Source organism: Chionomys nivalis, chromosome 12, assembly GCF_950005125.1.
Source record: "Chionomys nivalis chromosome 12, mChiNiv1.1, whole genome shotgun sequence".
NCBI lineage: Eukaryota > Metazoa > Chordata > Mammalia > Rodentia > Cricetidae > Chionomys > Chionomys nivalis.
The window spans coordinates 58,804,538-58,825,279 of NC_080097.1; the positions used below are offsets into that span (position 1 = coordinate 58,804,538).

The 20,742-nt window shown below is 40.2% G+C and overlaps 1 protein-coding gene across 2 annotated transcripts in view; it reads right to left on the reverse strand.

Moving 5' to 3' along the window:
* Positions 1 to 12,132: 12,132 nt before the first annotated feature.
* The window catches only part of LOC130884604 (uncharacterized), a 54,360-nt gene continuing 45,750 nt past the window's right edge, over positions 12,133 to 20,742 (reverse strand). For both annotated transcript variants that reach the window (XM_057785685.1, XM_057785684.1), the window contains 3 exons: positions 15,105 to 15,465; positions 14,683 to 14,920; positions 12,133 to 13,943 (listed from right to left, as the gene is read on the reverse strand). In XM_057785685.1, coding sequence (XP_057641668.1) covers positions 14,721 to 14,920; positions 15,105 to 15,465 — 561 coding nt within the window. In that variant the 3' untranslated portion in view covers positions 12,133 to 13,943; positions 14,683 to 14,720. The remainder of the gene's footprint in view (positions 13,944 to 14,682; positions 14,921 to 15,104; positions 15,466 to 20,742) is intronic.

Sequence of the window (20,742 nt, forward strand, 5' to 3'; positions counted from 1 at the left end):
TTTTGTCCCTTCCCTGAAATAAATTTCAAACATTAATTGAGACTCATCATCCAGGACTGTTGAAACTAACTGAATCCTATTATGTGCTGTTGCTTTAATGCTAGAAGACCATGTCTTTATGATCTCCCTTACAAATGCAGAATGCAAATCATAGGTTACAACAGCTTGCTTAATTTCTTTTAGATCATTCATTCCTATACATATTCATGTACCTTCTTTGCATCCTTTTGGGCCTTTAGAACTTGATGCATTGTCAGAGTAGATTACAGGTATGAAGCTAAAACCCTGGGTAAGTCATCTCTGACAGCTACTGGCAATGTTGAATCCTGTCCTTGTGCTTTCTTTCCCTGTTCTTCAGCTCCAATAATTTCCTCAAGTATTTAAAATCTTTTTATTATTATCTTTTGTAAAGCCTGAATCTCCTGGCCTATATAGTTTACTAGTGATTTCATGGAGGCACCTAACCTCTGGTCCACATTTTTCACATGTGATTCGAAGGTCTGAAGCTTCTCATTTAAAGATAACATCTCATCCTTGGACATTTCTTGAACAGCGTGCAGATTGCCATTCTGGAGAGATCGTCTATCTGCTAACATATCATAACATTTTAAAAAATTTTAATTGTCTAATTCAACAGTATGAATTCTTTCAGATAAATTCTTAGTACCCTGAGATATTCAATTTTGTCTGTCAAATTAATGTTATCCTTTTTAATAGTATTAATTTTTTCAGGCAACTTTTGATTTTTGATGGTATTAATCCTGTCATCTAGCTGTTCATTATTAGTCTGTAAAGACTGTATCATTCCTAAAAGTGCCATATTCTTTCTTAATGATAGCATTTGCAGAAGAAAACTGAGTCCCAATACCCACTAAATTGAAATATCACCATAACCATGTAAGCCTCGCATAGTACAATCCATACTATTAACAAAAAAGTTACAAAAGTTTCAGTATTAATGTAGTATTTCATATTGATATATTAATTTCCTGTTATGTGATCTGGTAAACTGTAACCTTTATTGTCCAGCAGATGTCGTGGTTGCAAAGTTGTGACTAGAAGCAATGCAACCAGTGGTGATAGGAATGGTCCTGGACCACTTAGTTTCTGAGCTTCTGTAGTTTTCTGCCTTGGTACTGGTTAAGTACTGAGAAATATGCTTTGCTTGACAAATTAAAAGCAATTAAATCAATTCCATACACAGAGCAAGAAAACCAGAGCTCACGGGCAGGAAGCAGAAACTGGAAGCTGCACAAGTCACCACGCTACAAGGAACCATGCAAAGGATTGGGGCAGTTGTGCATATGGTTGGAAAATTTTCCAATTGCCACAAGCAGTAAACTTCGCTGTGGCTTGGGTTCTACAAAAAACTGCTTAGATAAAAGCAAGAGAAGCAGGCAGACTTGGGAGAATGTCTGTGCCATGGACCGGCTAGGCAATTACACCGTCCACCAGGTAGGCATGGAGTCTGAATCCACATGGGTGCCAAATGTGGAAGGACACTTAAAAGAAATCCCACACTAGCTCAGAATTGAGAAATAGATGTTTTTTTATTTAGGGGTAGACACACAAATCAGAATCCTCTTGTTGAATGGAGATCAGAAACCAAATCCCGAAGCCAGAAAAGAGGTCAGATGCACGTTCTACACCCGGATATGTAGTTTAAGAGGCCATGCCCCAGTGGGCAGGTTACCACTGGCTGTAAGACTTTCTACAGCACTCCTCTTTTCATAGATTCCAGTGAAAACAAATAAAGATGCAAACTCAGGCTGGTGCCACATGGCTGCAGTAAATGTCTACAAAGAAAACTGTGGGAAGGCATGTGTTTATTTGCCTACGCTCTGGATGGTACCAATAGATTTTGTAAAGATCATGGTTTCAAAGAGTAGCAGTAATTTTTAATGGAATAGATATAAGCAGCTAACTATTAAAGATTGCCGCTTCTCGTTCTATCTAGTGTGCTTTGTAGAAAATCTCCACTTTGTTTAGAATTGAAGACATTGGGTGATAATGTAAATGATGGTGTAGAGAAGGTATGTGTGACTCAATACAAATCCTACTGAGTACAATCAGGTCAAAAAGTATTAAAATAGCATTGTGTTGGAAAGGAACTTTGCAAAATATGGTTATTTGGGTTATAATGTAATACACATATAAAAGACATATCTGTTTTATACTTAATTATTAATTTTTATACACAATTGACTCATCTAGTGAGAATGATAACCAACAAAATTAATGTTTTGAATTGCTCCTTGTTGATCTTGTATCATGTAAAAGGGATTTGATAAATCAAGACATAAACTATATACCTAGTCAGAATGAAAGAAAATGCTATATTTTTTATGTGTGTCCATTTTTCAGTTTTGGGTTGTTTTTGCCGGGGGGCGGTGAGGTGGGTAGGGTGTTGAGACAGGATATATCTATATAACAGGTGTGGCTATGCTGGAACTTGATCTTTAGACTAGCCTGATCTCAAACTCACAGAGATCTGCCTGCCTCTGCCTCCCAAGTGCTGGGATTAAATGTGTTCTCCACTACTGCCTGGCATGTGATCATATTTTCATTTTCTTATTTCTTCAAAATGCTTCGTTTTGTTTTTTAGAACAATCTTTTCTGATTTAGCATACCAAACCCAGTTCCCACTCCCTTCCCTCCTGCTTTCCCATCTTCCCTCTTTCACATCCATTGGCTCCTCAGAGTGTATAAGACTTCCCATGGGAAGTCAACATAGTGTGTTGCTATATTTTTTGTTATTTTTTTCTTTTATTGTTTTTATTGCACTATACATTTTGCTCTTCTTCCCTCTCATCTTCTCCTCTACCCTGCTACACTCTCCTGTGACCCCCATGCTCCCAATGTACTAGGGGATCTTGTCTTTTTCTCCATCCCATTTAGATCCATGTTTGTTTGTCTTAGGAACACCTTTGTTGTTTAGATTCTCTGGGATTGTGAATTGTAGGCTGGTTTTTCTTTGCTTCATGTTTAAAAGCCCCTTATGACTGAGTACATTTTAAAACAAAAGATTTAGGTAAGTGGAGTAAAGATATCTTTTTTTTTGCTTGAAAAATTAAGGAAATATCCTCTATTTTTCAATTTTAATCTATTGATCTGATGGAATTGCAGTAAATAATAACAATCATATTAGCAGAAAACTAACCTTTCAAAAGTGAGGGGCTGTACTACATTTCTCTCTTTATGTGTCAAGTGTTTTGCCTTGCCAGTTTACAAAATAACCTTGTTCATGCTGCTTTCCAAACAGGTTAAAAAGTTTCAAAAAACAAACAACATTTAAACAACAAAACCCTCCAAAACCAATACTATAAAATAAAATCAGACCCAAAAAGGAAAATAAAATAAGCAAACAAAAACTCCACCAAACTGTAACCAAATTAAAGCATAAATACACAAAATGTGGAGTCCATTATGTGTTGGTCAGTTATTCTGGAAAGTGAGGCCTGTCCTGGATGGGTATCCAGTGTCACACTATAAAAGAAAAGTGATTATCCTTGTCTGAGCTAGCATAACTGGCAATTCTTTTGTTAACTTGTATCATAGTGTCTGAAGTGTTCATTCATTAATAATCCATTCATTTTTCTAAGAAGTATAACATAATAAAATGTAAAATAACAAAAACTATTGCATCAGAGTTGAGCAAGACAAACCAACCGTAGGAAAAGAGTCCAAGAGAGGGCGTAGGAATCAGAGATTCACTCAATCACACACTCAGCAATCCCATAAAATTATTAAACTGGATCCATAAGGTATACAGAAGACCTGGTGCAGGCAAACCCTGCAGACCATATCCATGCTGCCTTAGTCTGTGAGTTCATAAGAGCTTTGCTCCTTGAACTTGGAATGGCTACCAGGTGCCCAGGGCAATGTCCCCGGTTAATTCCTTGGGGCACCTGAGGATAGGGAACATGAAATGAACCTATCCTATAACCATACTAATGAATATCTTGCATATCACCATAGAACCTTCATCTAGCGATGGATGAAGATAGAGACAGAGACCCACACTGGAGCACCGGACTGAGCTCCCAAGGTCCTAATGAGGAGCAGAAGGAGGGAGAACATGAACAAGGAAGTCTGGATCATGAGGGGTGCACCCACCCACTGAGACAGTGGGGCCGATCTATTGGGAGCTCACCAAGGCCAGCTGGACTGTGACTGAAAAAGCATGGGATAAAACCGGACTCTCTGAACATGGCGGACAATGAGAGCTGACAAGAGGCCAAGGAGAATGGCACAGGGTTTTGATCCTACTTCATGTTCCGGCTTTGTGGGAGCCTAGACAGTTTGGATGGTCACCTTTCTAGGCCTGGATGGAGGGGGGTAGACCTTGGACTTTCCACAGAATAGGGAACCCTGACTGCTCTTGGGACTGGAGAGGGAGGAGAAGAGGAGTGGGGGGAGGGGGAGAGGGGCGGGAGGAGGGGGAGGGAAATGGGAGGCGAGGAGGAAGTGGGAAAAATTTTTTTTCAATAAAAAAAAAAGAGCTTTGCTCCTGTTGATTCTGAGGGCCTTCTTCTCTTGGTGTGCTCCATACTGTCAGGCTCCAACACTATTTGCCACCTTCTATTTTATAGAGTTCCCTGACCCCCAAGGACATGAATTTCATGGGTACATCCCCCTGATGGAAAAGTGGTTCAAAGTCTCTTACTCTCTGTACAATGTCTGGCTGTGGGTCAGTGTACTTGCTCTTACATGCTGCAGAAGGAAGCTTCTCAGATAATATCAAAACAAGACACTGATCTATGAGTTTGTCAAAATATTAGGAATAATTTTATTAATGTTTTTTTGTTAAACATGCAGTATCATAAATGTGTTATAAACTGAAATATGAAAATGTATTGTTTACACATTTTATTAATGCATTTTTCATACCATCATTATTTCATTTTTCAATAGGTCCTTGGGCTATTAGTTTAGGGAGGGAAAATATGATCACAATACCTTGAAATTAGAAATTTAAATTCATACAAAATATAAAAAGAAAATCAGTTTGTGTCTTTCTGATTGTGTGCGTGTGTGTGAGGATGTGTGTGTGTGTGTGATCTCAACCTGCTGCTACTAGACAAAACAAGAAGTATATAGTGCTACACAATACTGTTACCTCAGGTCAGAATAACTGGAAAAGCTAGAACTAAAGCTTTTAACCTGGAAATGGATCATTCAGGGAAGGAAACTGACACAGGGTGGTAAAATATCCCACTTGACTGAAGAACTTGTAGCCATAGTGATCTCCCCACTGGATGTGGAAGAAAGGAAGAGCTCTAAACTACTAAAGGGTCTTGCAGACCCCTTTCCTGCTCAGATCTACAAAATCCCTGATTAATGGTTCTCCCTCTATGACAAGTGATGAGGTCTTCAAAGAATTTCTTTCTCCTGCTCTTGGTCTGAAGTGAGGCTTTAGCTGCTCCACTGCAGAAGTTATGTAGTCAGAGAAAGCCATGGACAGCTGGTCCATGAGCTTCTTGCCTGACTGGGGATAGGTCTGGGGGTGTGGAAAATGTGCAGGGGTGAGTGAGGGGTCAGAGGAACTTTGCACGCAGAGACAATGCTTGAGCCACATTTCTGGAGTCAGACCAGCTATGTGGAGATGGTGTCAGAGCAGATGGGAGTCCTTTTACTGTATTTTAATGAAACAATTTTCTTAAATAATCACACATTCCTCTGTTCTATGAAGTGATCATGCAGTACAATTTATTCTTTTAGGTTTCTTTACATAAATATAAATGCTTTATGCAGTGTGGTTGTTCTGTCACCCTTTCTTTTGTGTCTATCTACGCATGTATTGCCATTCACTCTCTATTCTTCCATTTTGCATAATGTAATACCTTATGTGATTATAATAGTATCAATCTCCCATTGTAATTTGTATGCTTCTAATTTTCTAGTGGATTTTGCTTTTGTATTTGCAATGACATTGGGAACCTATTAGGCATTTTCTGGAAGAGAGATTGTTCAACAGCTCTAATAAGCCTGAGCAAAGTTAATGCATTCATTGCGACAAAACAGATGGCTAGGATGTCAAATTCTGAATCACTTGATTTGATATTGATATATTTTGTATCTAATAGAGTCATATACATATGTAGTTTGGAAATTTGTCTAGAGTTCCTGCACCACTAGTGCTATAGGCATGAGCCCATTGCAGTACATGCACCATGAGAGGTGGGATACACATTCCAGCCTCCCAGAGTATCTGCAATGTGATTGCTAGAAAACACTCAACAGCTTCCCACAGTGTATGCACTCTGAGCGCTGGGTTACTTATTGGTGGTCACCCAGAACCCTCCAAAGGAGTTCTGGGATATAGGTGTCAGCATCCATAGTGCAATAACAATGAGTCCTGGGTTACATCAGCTTGTACTTCCCACACAAGTGCTTCTGAGATACAGTTGTCAGCCTTCCACATTATATGCATAATCAAATATGTGTGACAGCCATGAGCCCACCACAGTCCATGCACCATGAGAGGTGAGATACATATCTCCCACAGTATGTACCATGAGAGCTGGGTTACAGCCTAGTGCCCGCAGCAGAACATATACCATGAATGTTGGGTAATAGGGAATCCCATCCAAAAATACATACACTATCAGTTCTGGGTTATAGCTGTAAGCCTACCATTGTATATACACAATGGACGCAGGTTATTGGCATGATCCACCCACAGTGCATACAGCTTGAGTCTGGAGTTCATTATGGCACAGTACATTCACAACGAGAACATGGTTGAGGACACAAGTCCACTACACTATGTTCAGTAAGAATGATGGATTAATGATTTGAGCCTCATACAGTAGATCACGAGTGCTGCAATACAGCTGTCCAGTTCCCATTGTAAATGCACGATTAATGCTGAGTGTTAGCCATAAGAGCACTCCAGTACATGCTGGGATATAAGTATGACCCTGTCAGAGTACACCACCATGCATGGTTGGAAACGTGTCAGCCCTCCACAGTACATGCACATTGAGTGTTGGGATACAACCATGAGCCCACAATAGTGCTTGTACCATGAAGGCTTGGATATAGGCATGAGACTCTTGCGGTACACACGACTTGTGCTCAGTTGCTGGTTTGAGTCTCACACATAACATTTACAATGAGTGCTGGATTTTAAGCATGAGCTTCCCTTTAATGTGCTGGGATCATGGTTGTATCTAGCACTCATGGTTCATGTCCTGCTGGAAGCTCTTACTTAAAACTAAGAATTCATTGTTCATGAATTATTGTGGGCTTATGGGTGGAAACCGGCACTGAATGTGAATGTACTGTGGGAGACTTAGATGAATCTCACAGTACTCATGGTGCATGTGCTGGGGGAGGATCATGCCTAAACTCCAGCAATAACGTGAATTACTGAGTGAGACTGAAGAACTAATGGTTTATGTGTGGATGGAGACTCACACAGCTAACCTATCACTCATGGGGCAGGTACTGTCAGAAGTTCATGTCTATATCCCACCACTCACTGTGAATGCACTGCCCCAAGTGCAAACCAGTAGCCCAGCACTTCCCTTGCATGCACTGCAGGAGGCTGACACAACTGCAGCAGCGCTCATGGTGCATATCCTGTGTGAGACTGACACTTGTATACAGCAAGCGTGGCGCGTGCACTGCAAGATGCCTGTAACAGTCTGAAAGAACCAGCTTCCAGGCTGCTGACAGCACTGAAGGGAAAGTCCACAGTGTAGCACAAACTGAAACTTTTTTATCTGAGGGCTTAGGAAATGTACACTCAGACCTATTCTGATGGATTCCTTCTTTACTCGCTCATGGTGCTTTCATGATGCCCCTTTGTTACCCTCCCTGCTTTCTCCATCTCTCATTCTAACTCTATCTTTACTCTTGATGTTTCCCTCCTGATTCTCTCATGCATGATGTTATTATTCTTCTAGCCCATTTTAACACCTTCTCTCATGTTGTTTTCCTCTGATGCTCCAAAGTTTCTTTGTTCTTCACAGCTTAGTTATCCAAAAAATTTTTCAAGTAATATAGTATCTGATTTGAAAAAAAAATCATCTGATGTCAGGATAAGGTCTGAAGCACCCTATACATTCTTTGTATTAAGACATAGCCATGTTGTTTGGTCATTAAAATGGGTCCTTGTCTTGCTTCATGCCATGCTGTGGTCCTGGATCCTTTGTGGGTAGCATTGTCCTAGGTCAAATGAGATGAGGGTGTGGCTCAAATGCCCTTGAATTTAAGCTTTCCCCAGATGCCTTGGTAATTAGGGAGCTGCCACACTGCCAATGATGTCCCTGGTTCTTTGTATGGACTGAATGTTTCTGTGTCCCTTCTGTTTTACATGTGGTTTCAAGCTTTGAATTCTCAGATTAATGAATTTAATTCAGAATACCTGTTAAAGCCAGAAAGCATGAAATGGATCCTTAGAGGAGAACAGGCCTTGAGGGAAGTGGGAGGGCAGAAGAAATGCACTGTGGACGGGGGTAAGGGAATCCTTGCAAGTGGAAAGGTTTAACCAGGGATGGAAGAAGTGTGGTGTTGGGGAAATGGTTAACCAAAAGTATGCATGGAGGAAAAAATCCTTTTGGACAAATATTACATTTTAAGTTGTTTAAGTTTAGCATGTTAAGGTGCTTGACGGCAACCATATAATGTTAAGTTTGATGTTGGGAAGTCACATAGTAAAAGGTAAGAAAATGACCCAGAAAATGATCCTCTGACCTCCACACATGGACCATGGTTTGCCACCAAGCCAAATGAATGAAGCTGCATCCTTGGAAGCCTAAGTAAAACAACTGAATGAAGGAGCCCTGCATGCACGGATAACGTTCCTCCCAGAAGATTAAGTTTACTAAACAAAGACCCCAATACTATGGGATAGTTCCCTCTGAGCTGTGAAGTAAGGGGGGCTCCTGTCAAACATTACAAGCTCTTGCCAATGTCCTCATTTCCACATGAGAATTAGATGTAGGACTCTTCTGAACACTCTACGCCCTTGGGATATAGGACATTTAGAAGTCGTGTTGTATCCATGCTGGCTAGCTTTCACAGTACTAGAACTTCTATGCAAGCTACTGGAAGAGGGAAGTTGGCAATGATTCTACCCATCTGTAGACCCTGTGTGTGACAACTTTCCTGGCAAGATATTCTCTGTGTGTTCACTCTTATAGGAACAATGAAATTTGTGATTTGATTTTAGGTCTACCACACAGTAGGGAACTCTTGGCTGGTTCTGTAAACTTGGTTAAGAGCTCAATGACTGAGGCCATGGTGATGTAATATGGAAATATGTCTTACTTTAGAGACTGGAACATTTGCTTGACATCACAGCCAGAGTTCAGAACATATTTTGAGGTCACTTAAGACATAAGGCTGCTCTCCTATTGTGTACTCAAATGATTGTTTAGCCAACTTTTAAGAGAAAAACAGTTACCACCACTTTCCTTGGTCTTCATAATAGCCGCCTTTAACAAACTAAAGTAATATTTAATTGTAATGTTAAATTATGTCTTCTTCTGTGCCCCTGATCCAGAACAATTCATGTATATCATTTGTATAAAAGAGCAAACATAGAGGTTGAAAACACTTCTAAATGAGTATCCACCAAAACTGTTGAGCACAGCAGCATTACTGGGCAATCATGGTATTTGTAATTTTTTTTTCCTGTCTGGGTGAATTGGGTTCAGTTGCGCTCATTACCTTAATCCCTTGTAAGATTCTATGAATGATTTCTGTAAAGTACCCAACTCCTTCCCCATGTGATTCTTATGGGGAATTCAATAAAAGAGAGAGCAAGAAAAGGGGCAGACACACAAATTCACACATAGGGACACGTGTAGGGACAGACAGACATAGGGACAGACACAGACTCAGACACACACACACAAAAAAAAACAGACAAAGGGACAGGCACACTTCCTCAGAAAGGCACAGATTTGGATTCATGCAACAGACAGAGGAGGTAAGACAGGGAACATGGAGAAAATTCAAACCTGGAAATGACTCCCAGTGGAAGTGCTTTTATTTTGTTACTGCCATGCTGATGCAGTATTGGTGACTCTGAGCTAATCACTGATGTGGTGAATCCACACAACAGGCCCTCTGTTGTTGTTTTGTTAAAATTACATGGCATCAAGCTGCCTTCTATGTACTCTCTCTGACACCTATACATTCGAGCAACTGTGATCCCTAATGAGAGAGGCTTCTTTAGGAAGTGGGCTCTGCTGACTGCACAGACTCACACCTGGCCAAAGTCTAGAGAATACATAACTGTGCAGCTCTCAGACCTCAGCAGGACATCTGAACCATAACACGCTGCAAGGCTCAGGGACCACTTTGGAAGAGAGAGGCAGAGGTTGTAGATTGTTTCTGTGAAATGGTGTCCAGGACACAATGATAATCATACACAGGAAGGGACTCATAAGGCCCCACCCTCAGTGAGTGACTTTGCTCACTTCATATGTGCTGGTGATGGAATGTCATAAAAAGTAAAGAGGGAATGCAGGTAAGCAGCCACAGTTTACCTCTATGGATGTGAAGGCCAATAGAGTAGTTCGGGTGGTGTTTTTACTCATGTGAGAGCAGTGTGAGAATGGAAACCTCAACATGACTGGTTTGTGCCTTGGAAAATCCACTAAAATTCATTGAACTCCAGTTTCCAAAACTGCAATTGCAGGCCCAGATACCCAGAAATGGGCCCAACCTTGACTTTTGGAGGATTTCTGGAGGGTAGATAAATCCAACATTCCTTAAAAACTTGTGAAGCTACTTCCTCTTCTCAAAGGGGTCATTTCTCTTATCACTGGCAGTAGGAAAAATTGACTACCTGTGTTGGCTATTACTATAATAAGGTACAGACTAGCCTCCAGGCTCCTTCAGCAGCACCAGTACCCGCTGTACATGTCAGAGTCCATGCTCGTGTGCTAGGTCTTCTACCCTGCTCCCCTACCCTAAACTCCCTCTAGTTCAGAAGCATCCCTATCCCAGCTTCTCATTCTCTTTCTAAACCTCTCTCTCTGTCTCCTCCTGTCTCTACGCTCCTCTCCCTCTCTCACACTGTGTCTCCTCTTCTGTTTCTCTCCATCTGCCTCTCTGCTCTGCTTCTGCTTCTATCATAGGCAGGTGCAGTTGACTATGTTCAGCCAACATCTATTTCTGCTCTGGGTGACTTGATATGCCGCTGTCTGTTCTATCTCTGATAGCTATAATAGAAGCTTGCTCCTTAAACATGTCACCAAGAGGTCATGCCATCAGCTTGTACAATACAAAGAAACAGTTTAAAGTATTTTCATAGTACATTTTAGTGACAAGCTACTAAAATTCAATATATACTGTATCAATTTTCAGAGAAATATTTAACATTAAAATTTCTAATTTTTTTTCTGAGAGTAAGTACGAATTTTATTTTATTAATTATTATTATTATTAAAAATTTTCACCTCATCCCCTCCTATTTCCCTCCCCTTCCCCTCATTCCCCCCTCCCCATCCCTCTCCAGTCCAAACAGCAGGCAGGGTTCCCCGCCCGGTGGGAAGTCCAAGGTCCTCCCACCTCCATCCAGGTCTAGGAAGGTGAGCATCCAAACAGACTAGGCTCCCACGAAGCCAGTACATGCAGTAGAATCAAAACCCAGTGCCATTGTCCTTGGCTTCTCAGTCAGCCCTCCTTGTCAGCCATGTTCAGAGAGTCTGGTTTGATCACATGCTCCATCAGTCCCAGTCTGGCTAGTGAGCTCCCATTAGATCAGCCCCACTGTCACAGTGGGTGGGCACACCCCTGGCGGTCCTGACTTCCTTGCTCATGTTCTCTCTCCTCAGCGGTATAAAACAATGACATCTTGAATTTTGCATGCAAATGGATGGAAATAGAAAACACTATCCTGAGTGAGGTAACCCAGACCCAAAAAGATGAATATGGTATGTCCTCACTCATTAGTGGATTCTAGCCATAAATAAAGGACATTGAGCCTATACTTCGTGATCCTAGAGAAGCTAAATAGGAGGTGAACCCAAAGAAAAACCTGTAGTTATCCTCCTGGATATTGGAAGTAGACAAGATAGCCAGGCAAAATTTGAGAGCTTGGGGATGGGGCTGAGGTGGGGGTAAGGGGAGAGGGGGAGAGAGAAGTGAGAAGGAAAGGATGGGGAGAACTTGGGGGAATGGGATGGTTGGGATGGAGGAAGAGAGGATATGGGAGCAGGGAATTATATATCTTAATTAAGGGAGCCATTTTAGAGTTGGCAAGAGACTGGACTCTAGAGAGGTTCCCAAGTATCCAAGGAGATGTCCCCAGCTTGTTCCTTGAGCAGCTGAGGAGAGGCCGCCTGAACTGGCCCTATCCTATAGCCACACTGATGAATGTGGTGATGGATGAAGATAGAGACAGAGACCCACATTGGAGCACTGGACTGAGCTCCCAAGGTCCAAATGAGGAAAATTTCTAAATTTTATAAAATATTTCTGACAGATTATCACTTGAAAGTCAATGTAATAACATCATAATAACATCATTTTTAAAGGTTCTAATATCTTTAATCTTTCAAAATAATGTACAACAGGTTAATAGGTTTTTTAGAATACTACAAAAGGCGGTGAACTAAGAGGGAACTAGATTACTATATGCTACCAGAAATACATTATAATTTATTTTTATGATATATTTTGATAGTATTCTTTCCTCCCCTGCAGTATATTCCACATGCTTCTTCAAAAACACAGTTTTAAAATCATGCATTCTGAATAAAATTGAGCTCATTTAAAGGACCATGTATTTTAATTGTACATATATACATAAATAAACCCCCACATACATTTGCCATGTTGATTTTTATATTCTAGCCCTAGCTGGGCCTCTTAGCCTCAACAATTCTCAGTGGAATTTTTCATTCCAGAGTGTTGAACAATAGGGTGCCAAGGAACCCATACATATCTATATTTGTATTCATAAAGATGTGGCAAACTCGGCATCTAATATTTGTCATCTTTTGTTACAAATGAACAACTCTATTCATTTTCTACAAATCTCATGAAATTCATTCTAGGCAGAAATTTATTTCAATATTTTATCAGATGGCAGAATAATAAATTTATTGACCTCTTGGAAATACTTTTGACCCTTTGCTGCTTTCAGCTCTCCATTACAGCTCCTTAATCTCCTTAGAATTCTGCACAACTAGGAGACCTCTGATCAAGGACTAAGGGAGAAAGTCCAAGTAGCAAAGTATTTTTTTTATCTTTCTGAATTTATCAGTCTGTTCCACTAGAAAAGTCAAATTCCTATTGAATTGAGTATCCCCTTGAGTTGTGCCATCTCTCTGGGGATGCATGTACAATACATGTTTAATTGGTGAATGAAAGTTTAGCAAGCTTTACATGTTCTGAAAGCATAATAAGGTCTGTAGAATAAGATAAGATATAATGATTTAATGCCTGGCCAGTAATTCAAGGAACAAAACACTATATGTAATTTATCTGCAAAAGTAGTGAAAGATGGATGTTATGTCTCCCTCCCTATTTTAATACCTCACTCAGTCCAACTGATAATGTCCACATGCACTTGGCTGTGGGGATCCTACTGGAAGTCACACTCCTTAAGATAAATGACACAAAAATGGGATGAGGACAAGTTAGGGGATGGGATGGAGGCAGAGGACAGAGATTGGGAAGATATGAGCAACATGGATGATCTGAATTACATACATTAAAATGTCAAAGAGTAAACTGAAAATATTCTTCAAACAATAAAATGAAAGAAAACCTCAAAAAATGTTTCTGACAGTTTGTTACTTGATGACAGGAGATCCTCATAGGTTCTTCAGCAGAAACTAAATTACATACATTAAAATGTCAAAGAGTAAACTGAAAATATTCTTCAAACAATAAAATGAAAGAAAACCTCAAAAAATGTTTCTGACAGTTTGTTACTTGATGACAGGAGATCCTCATAGGTTCTTCAGCAGAAACTAAATTACATACATTAAAATGTCAAAGAGTAAACTGAAAATATTCTTCAAACAATAAAATGAAAGAAAACCTCAAAAAATGTTTCTGACAGTTTGTTACTTGATGACAGGAGATCCTCATAGCTTCTTCAGCAGAAACTAAAAAGAAAAGCAAGAATTATCAGTAGTTTCAGAACATCATGGGTGGCATCGTCAAGATAAGCAGTAACAGAGGCATCACCCGGAGAATCCTATGCAGTGTCGTGTCACCATGAATATCATTGTGTTTGAGAATGTTGAGAATGTCGAGTCTTGTTTCATTGGTTTTATTCTCAGAGGTTGTTTCTTTTGGGGTGTTTGTTTCCAAAACGATGCTGTCCACATAAGTCACAGTGTATGGACACAGAAAAATAAAAACCAATATCTAACAGTTACATTTCCCTGCTTAGCCATTCAGAAAATACAAGTTTCACATTAAGAGTGAAAATCATTTCCTCATTCCAGCATGGGAGGCAACTGTGTGCTTACCAACTTTACTTGATTAGTTTGGTTGGACTAAACAGATTTTGTTAATTTTATGTGATGCATTTTCAGTATGACTAGAAAAGATAATCATTTTTTATAGTTATAGGTAATATCTAAAGAGTCCTATACAAAGTATGATATTTATTTATCATCACGCATATTAGAGCCAAAGAGAATTGGATTTCTCGCACAGAAATATTTATCAATTTTAAGCCATTGTTATGGTCTAACTTACCTTGTTAAGCTCCTTGTAACTTTAACTGTGCAGGATTTCTAAATTAGGTTCCATACCCACGGCATCATCAAAGCCACCAACTTCAGCAACCATAATGACGATGTTAGGAGAAGCAATGATGCGGTTGCTGCCCAAATTGAAAAAACCTTGGTGGGGGTATTCGCTGCATAGCTGGTGCGGTGAGCGGGACTTGAAGCAAGAACCCGCATATTAGCATTCTGAGGGTGCAACGCGTCACCTGGGATACAAACAAGAGCAGATTTCTGGTCAGTAGCGAAGCTAAGACACTGTGTTCTCTTCTAAGCAGGTGTCAAGAACGGGGTCAGAATGTTGCACAGGGTCCATGGTGTCACCAGTGTGTCTACCAGGAGCAAGCTAAGGGACAGCATGTGTTCTCCCCCTTGCATGCCCAGTATAAGTACCTAGAGAACGTGTGTGATCCACGCTGATGTTGTTAACAGTAGTTTCTTCAGGTGACTGACGATTGTCACCTCTTTCACTAACGCTGGTGTTGTTAACAGCTGTTTCCTCAGGTGACTGACGACTGTCACCTCTTTCACTAACGCTGGTGATGTTAACAGCTGTTTCCTCAGGTGACTGACGACTGTCACCTCTTTCACTAACGCTGGTGTTCTTAACAGTAGTTTCCTCAGGTGACTGACGATTGTCACCTTTTTCACTAACATGAGAAGTTGATGTCGCATCGGCATGGGCAGGAGGCTGGGGCACGATGTCATGCACATTAGGTGGAGGAAGGAAACCTTCTCCCTTCTTTGTTTCAACCTTTAAGGAAATTTTGAGATGTTAGATTTCATTGAAAATTTCACTTATTTTTGTTCATTTTAGAACTTATCTGTTCATGTCAGGGTCTTGATTTAGAGTCCCCAAATGTTTGTTTTCTCAGGCTAATTTTATCACTATAACCGCTGATATCCTGAAACTTTTGCTTCCTTTCTGGTTTAGTCAAAGGCCCAGAGTTTGAGAATCTTAAAAGGGGACCTTCTCAGCTTTATGCCTTCTTTTCTACGGTTCTTTGCTACCTCTCTATAACGGGAAGATGGAAAAAAAGACACAATGTGTCCTCTCCTGTCTTTATGACAAGGACTTTACATTCCATAAGAGAATGTGACAATCAGGGGCTTTGGAAACAAAAAGAACCTCTCTCTTCTGCACCACACTCCTGCTTTCCCCATGGCTTTCACAATTGCCCATTAGGTTCCTGGGATAACGGAATAGTGAGGGTGACTTTTGAAATGCATGAATAAAGTGTGCCACCATCCACAGCAGATGGGAACTATGGAGCTGAAGTGAGGGTTCTGGGAGATGCCATCCAAATTCTTACTCCTTAGCTATGACTGTTTTTATATATGGCTGATGAATGTAATAGCCTGTTCCAGCATCTCTGTGGTGGCTTGAATGAGAACGGACTCATGGGTTCAAATATTTGAATGTCGGTTTCCGGGCAGTGGAACTATTTGGGGGGAAGGTTAGGAGGTGTGGCCTTGTTGGAGGAGTTGTGTGGTCTTGGGTTTCAAAGGATTGGTGCCATTTCTAGTGAGCTCTTGGTTTCTTGTATAGAGTTAAACGTAACTCTCAGCTGCTGCTACAGCACCATGCCTGCCAGCCTGAATCATGGTGGTGATGAAATTGTATGTATCCCATTGGAACCATGTGTCACACTCTGAATAAACACTTTCTTCTAGATGTTGCTTTCGGCATGGTGTTTTTTTTTTAATTCTTTTAAAGATTTATTTATTTATTATGTATACGGTATTGTTAGTATCATGCATCTAGCCCTGCAGTCCAAAAGAGGGCACCAAATCCCTTCATAGATGGTAGTGAGCCACCATGTGGTTGCTGGGAATTGAACTCAGGACCTTTGGAAGAGCAAGCAGTGCTCTTAACCACTGAACCATCTCTCCATCCCCCATGGGCAGGGTGTTTTATTACAGCAATAGAAAATAATATAACCATCTTCCAATGACATGGACAGAACCTGAAGGATGCATTTGAAAGGCTGAAGGGGTATTTTGCAGTGGATTATGCCAAAAGAGTTGAGACAATTCCATAATGTTTGCTTAGATAGGATACATAGAGCACCACCTGATTTAATCAGATACATCTAGGAAGTGCCAGTTTTGAAAATGCATTTGATGCTGTTTGTCAGAAGAGGAGCTTCCCCAACTTTTATTCCAATTACAAATAATGATGTTAGGCCTTAATCATTCATGACATCTCAGGGAGACTCCTAACTTAGCAGTCTATGTTTACCTTTCTGTACCAGGTTTGAGGAGACTTTGTGCTACTTATGTGAAAAACTCAAACGTTCCAAAGCTTACCCAACATGATCAAACAATGTAACGTAACGTGGAGATAGTAAACAAAATAGCTTGAGAAGCATTGTTTGTAAAGGAAAACAGATGAGGAAGTACACATACTACATGTGTGTCCAAACTGCTCAAGGGCATCATGTGAAAATGTTCAGTTCATTGGTTTCCTTGAGAATGATGAGCGTGAACACATCAAAGTTCGAGGTTTGTGAGCCTCAGACACATTTTCACACGCCATATATTTCACTCATTGCTTCATCATTAACTAAATATGCTTAAGCCAGTTATAAAAAGGGAATGAAAGGGCCACATGGTACAAGTATAGTTTTCCAGGACACATATCACATGGAGAATAGAAACACTAAAGATGACTGAGAAGACCCTGAAGATATTTTCCTTATATGTTAGTTACACAACAGGAGTGACAATGAATATATAGACACCATTTATTATCTGAATAATCAATTTTGTATCATCCTAAAAATTACTATTGGAGTGTGTGTTTGCTTGTGTGCTTGAATTAATATGCCTGTTTGTGCTATGCTAGTGCGTGTGAGTATACGTGCATGCATGCATGTGTGTGTGTGTGTGAAGCGCAGAGGATAACCTTCAGGAGGCAGCTCTCTGTTTCACTGCGTGAGACAGGGTCTCTCAATGTTTCTGTGCCTCTGTGTGTTCCAGTCTGGCTGGTTTGTAGGTTTCAGAGCTGTTCTACTCTCTCAGCCTCCAATCTGGATTTAGGGGTGTTGAGATTACATATGTGAGACACTTGTTGTTTGTTTGGTTCTCTGGGATGGAACTCCTATCAACAGGATTGCAATGTAAGGGCTCTGAACTGCTGGCATATGTGTGTGTGTCTCTCTCTCTCTGTGTTGTAGCCTTTTAATGAAAAGAAGTGTGTGCGAGAGAGAGAGGAGAGAAAAACAGAGATAGAGGTAGAGATTGGTTTTTATCAGTTCAGAATGAAGATGTTTTCTCCATCTCATTGTGATGTGAGCTTTTTCTTTCTCCTAAGCTAAGCATCATCTTTGTGCCTTTGAAGCCTGTGTCATTTATCAGCATGTCTGACTGTAGCTCTTCATGAAGACTTCTGCTTAGTATTCTGCTAGTATGGGGAACTGACATTATCTAGATCAGGTGGTGATTTTATACTCATTACACTGCAATCACCAGGTAATGGGTTCTGGAAACTCATGTGTTAATATGATTTTATGCAAATCTAACATCATAAAAGTGATGTCTCTTTTTATTTCAATCACATCTTTGAAGGATAGAAACAACTGCCCTTTCGCTTTATTTGCCTCAAGAATATGCTAAGATCTCATTTCTATTAGTGATATTGTGCTTTGTATATTGTGGTTTGTATTCTAATCCTTTGCATATCCAAGATGTTGGTCCCTTCACACCAAGGGGAACACTCCATGGTCGCCACACTCATCACATTACCATTTACTTTCTGTATCAGCCTAAAATTTCAACATTAGTCTAAAATTTACATTTGTATTAATCATGTCAATTTATATGCTAATGATTTTTCACTGAAATCTTGGAAGATGTCTGGCAATTGAATGTCTGTTTATTAAAATCACTTGAGATCTGTCTCCCTGCTAAGACCTCCCTTGACCAATTACTCACTTTGACCCCATACATAATAGCTAATATTAATTTAGAAACCAAGTTGGATTAGGCTTAAAAGAAAGAACTTCGGAGTTTGGTTCTGAATATATTAAAATTACAGTTACTAATGGTTTTATTAAGTGTCATAATTATGTCAAGTCTGCCCTTGTCTCTCCTAATGCTGAATTTAGATGGTTCAAGGTAACTAGCTAGTTGTTAGCCATTTGTAATGGAAACTGGCACTTGGTTAAGTAGGGGGTACAAACAGAGCGAGCTCTCCTGCTTGCTTTATACCTTCTGAAGGTTTAAAACACAAAAGAAAATTGTCCATTTCCTTTATATTTTCCACTTTTCTCCAATACAGATTTTTGAAATATGACCTGATAATTCTCTGGATTTCCTCAGTGTCTGATGCTATGTCCCCTTTTATTTCTGATTTTGGTCTCTCTTTCTTTTGATTAGTTTGAATAAGGGTTTGTCTATCTTGCTGATTTTCTCAAAACCCCATCTCTTTGTCCCATTGACTCTTTGTTTCATTTACTTTGTTTCTATTTTATTGATTTTAGTCCTCAAATTGATAATTTTCTGGTATCTACTCCTCCTGAGTGAAACTCTTTTTTGTTGTCGTTGTTCTAGAGCTTTCAGGTGTGCTGTTAAGATGCTAGTGTGAGATTTCTCCAGGTTCTTTATATAGGCACTTAGGGCTATGAATTTTCCTGTTAGTACTGCTTTCAAAGCATCCCAAAGAATTGGGTATGTCATGCATTCATTTTTATTAAATTCTAGGAAGGCTTCCTTTATTTTTCCTTGATCCAGGGATAATTCTGTTGAGAACTGTTCAGTTTCCATGAGTATGTGGAATTTTTGCAATTAGTGTTGTTGAATTCTAACTTTAACCCATAGGTGATCCAATAAGACACGGGGTTGTTTCCACTATTTTTAATCTGTTGAGATTTGCTTTGTGATAAAATCTGAGGTCGATTATAGAAAAAAAAAAACCTGCAGAAACAGCTGACCCAAACTTGTGGGAGCTCACTGGCTCTTGACTGACAACTAGGGAACTGGCACAGGACCAAACTAGGCCCTCTGAATGTGGGTGACAGTCATATGGTTTGGTCAGTTTTGTGGGTCCACTGGCAGTGGGTCAGGATTTATTTACCCCTAGTGTGTGAACTGGCTTTTTGGAACCCATTACCCATGGAGGGATACTTTGCTCAGCCTAGATACAGGGAGGATGGCCTTAGTCCTCCCTCAAAGGATATGACAGACTTTGTTGACTCCCCGTGGGAGACCTCATCTTCTATGAGGAATGAATGAGGAGTGGGGTAGTGTGGAGTGGGGTGGTGGAGAGTTGGAGGAGCAGGCAGAAGGGAGGGAGAGGGAATTGGGATTGGTATGTAAAATAAAAAAAAAAGATTGTCTTAAAGAATAAAAGAAAAAGTAAAATAAATAAATAAAAACAAAGAAGGCAATTACTTTTATAGTTGCTGTGACAAAATATCTGACAGAGATTATTTATGCAAGGGAAAAAGGCTCATGGCTACAGGGAACTACTGTTTGCCTTCCCTGCTCTAACTGACTGACTTTCCCTGCAGCAGTTGAAGTAGGGAAAGCAAACAGGGAAGCTTTGTCTGTGGCAAGGGTCTATTGCTTCTCACATGCTGGTAGACAGGGAAGGAGACAACTCAGAACTGATTCCAGAAGTAGTGATAAACACTAAGACCCACCACAGACAACCTTCTGCTAACCAGACCATATGCCATCCCAAAGGTTAACCAATCTCCTAAATTGTAACAAAGTATTCAAACATATGATATCCTTTCTCTCTCTGTCACTCTTTTTCTCTTGTTTGGTGGTGGTGGTAGTGCTGGTGGTGCTGGTGGTGGTGGTGGTGTGTGTGAGTGCTACAACATTTCAGTCCAAGTGTAAATCAGAGAGCCAGTGTGATGGCTAAATGGATGAAGGCACTTGCCAGTATGACTGACAACTTGAATTTGATACCTGAGCCTGAAATGAGAAAACTTACTCCTATATACATTATCCTTTGACCTCCACACTTCTGCTTGGTGCACATGTTCCTTGCCTCCCCTCATCCTTCAAATAAATAGAGACC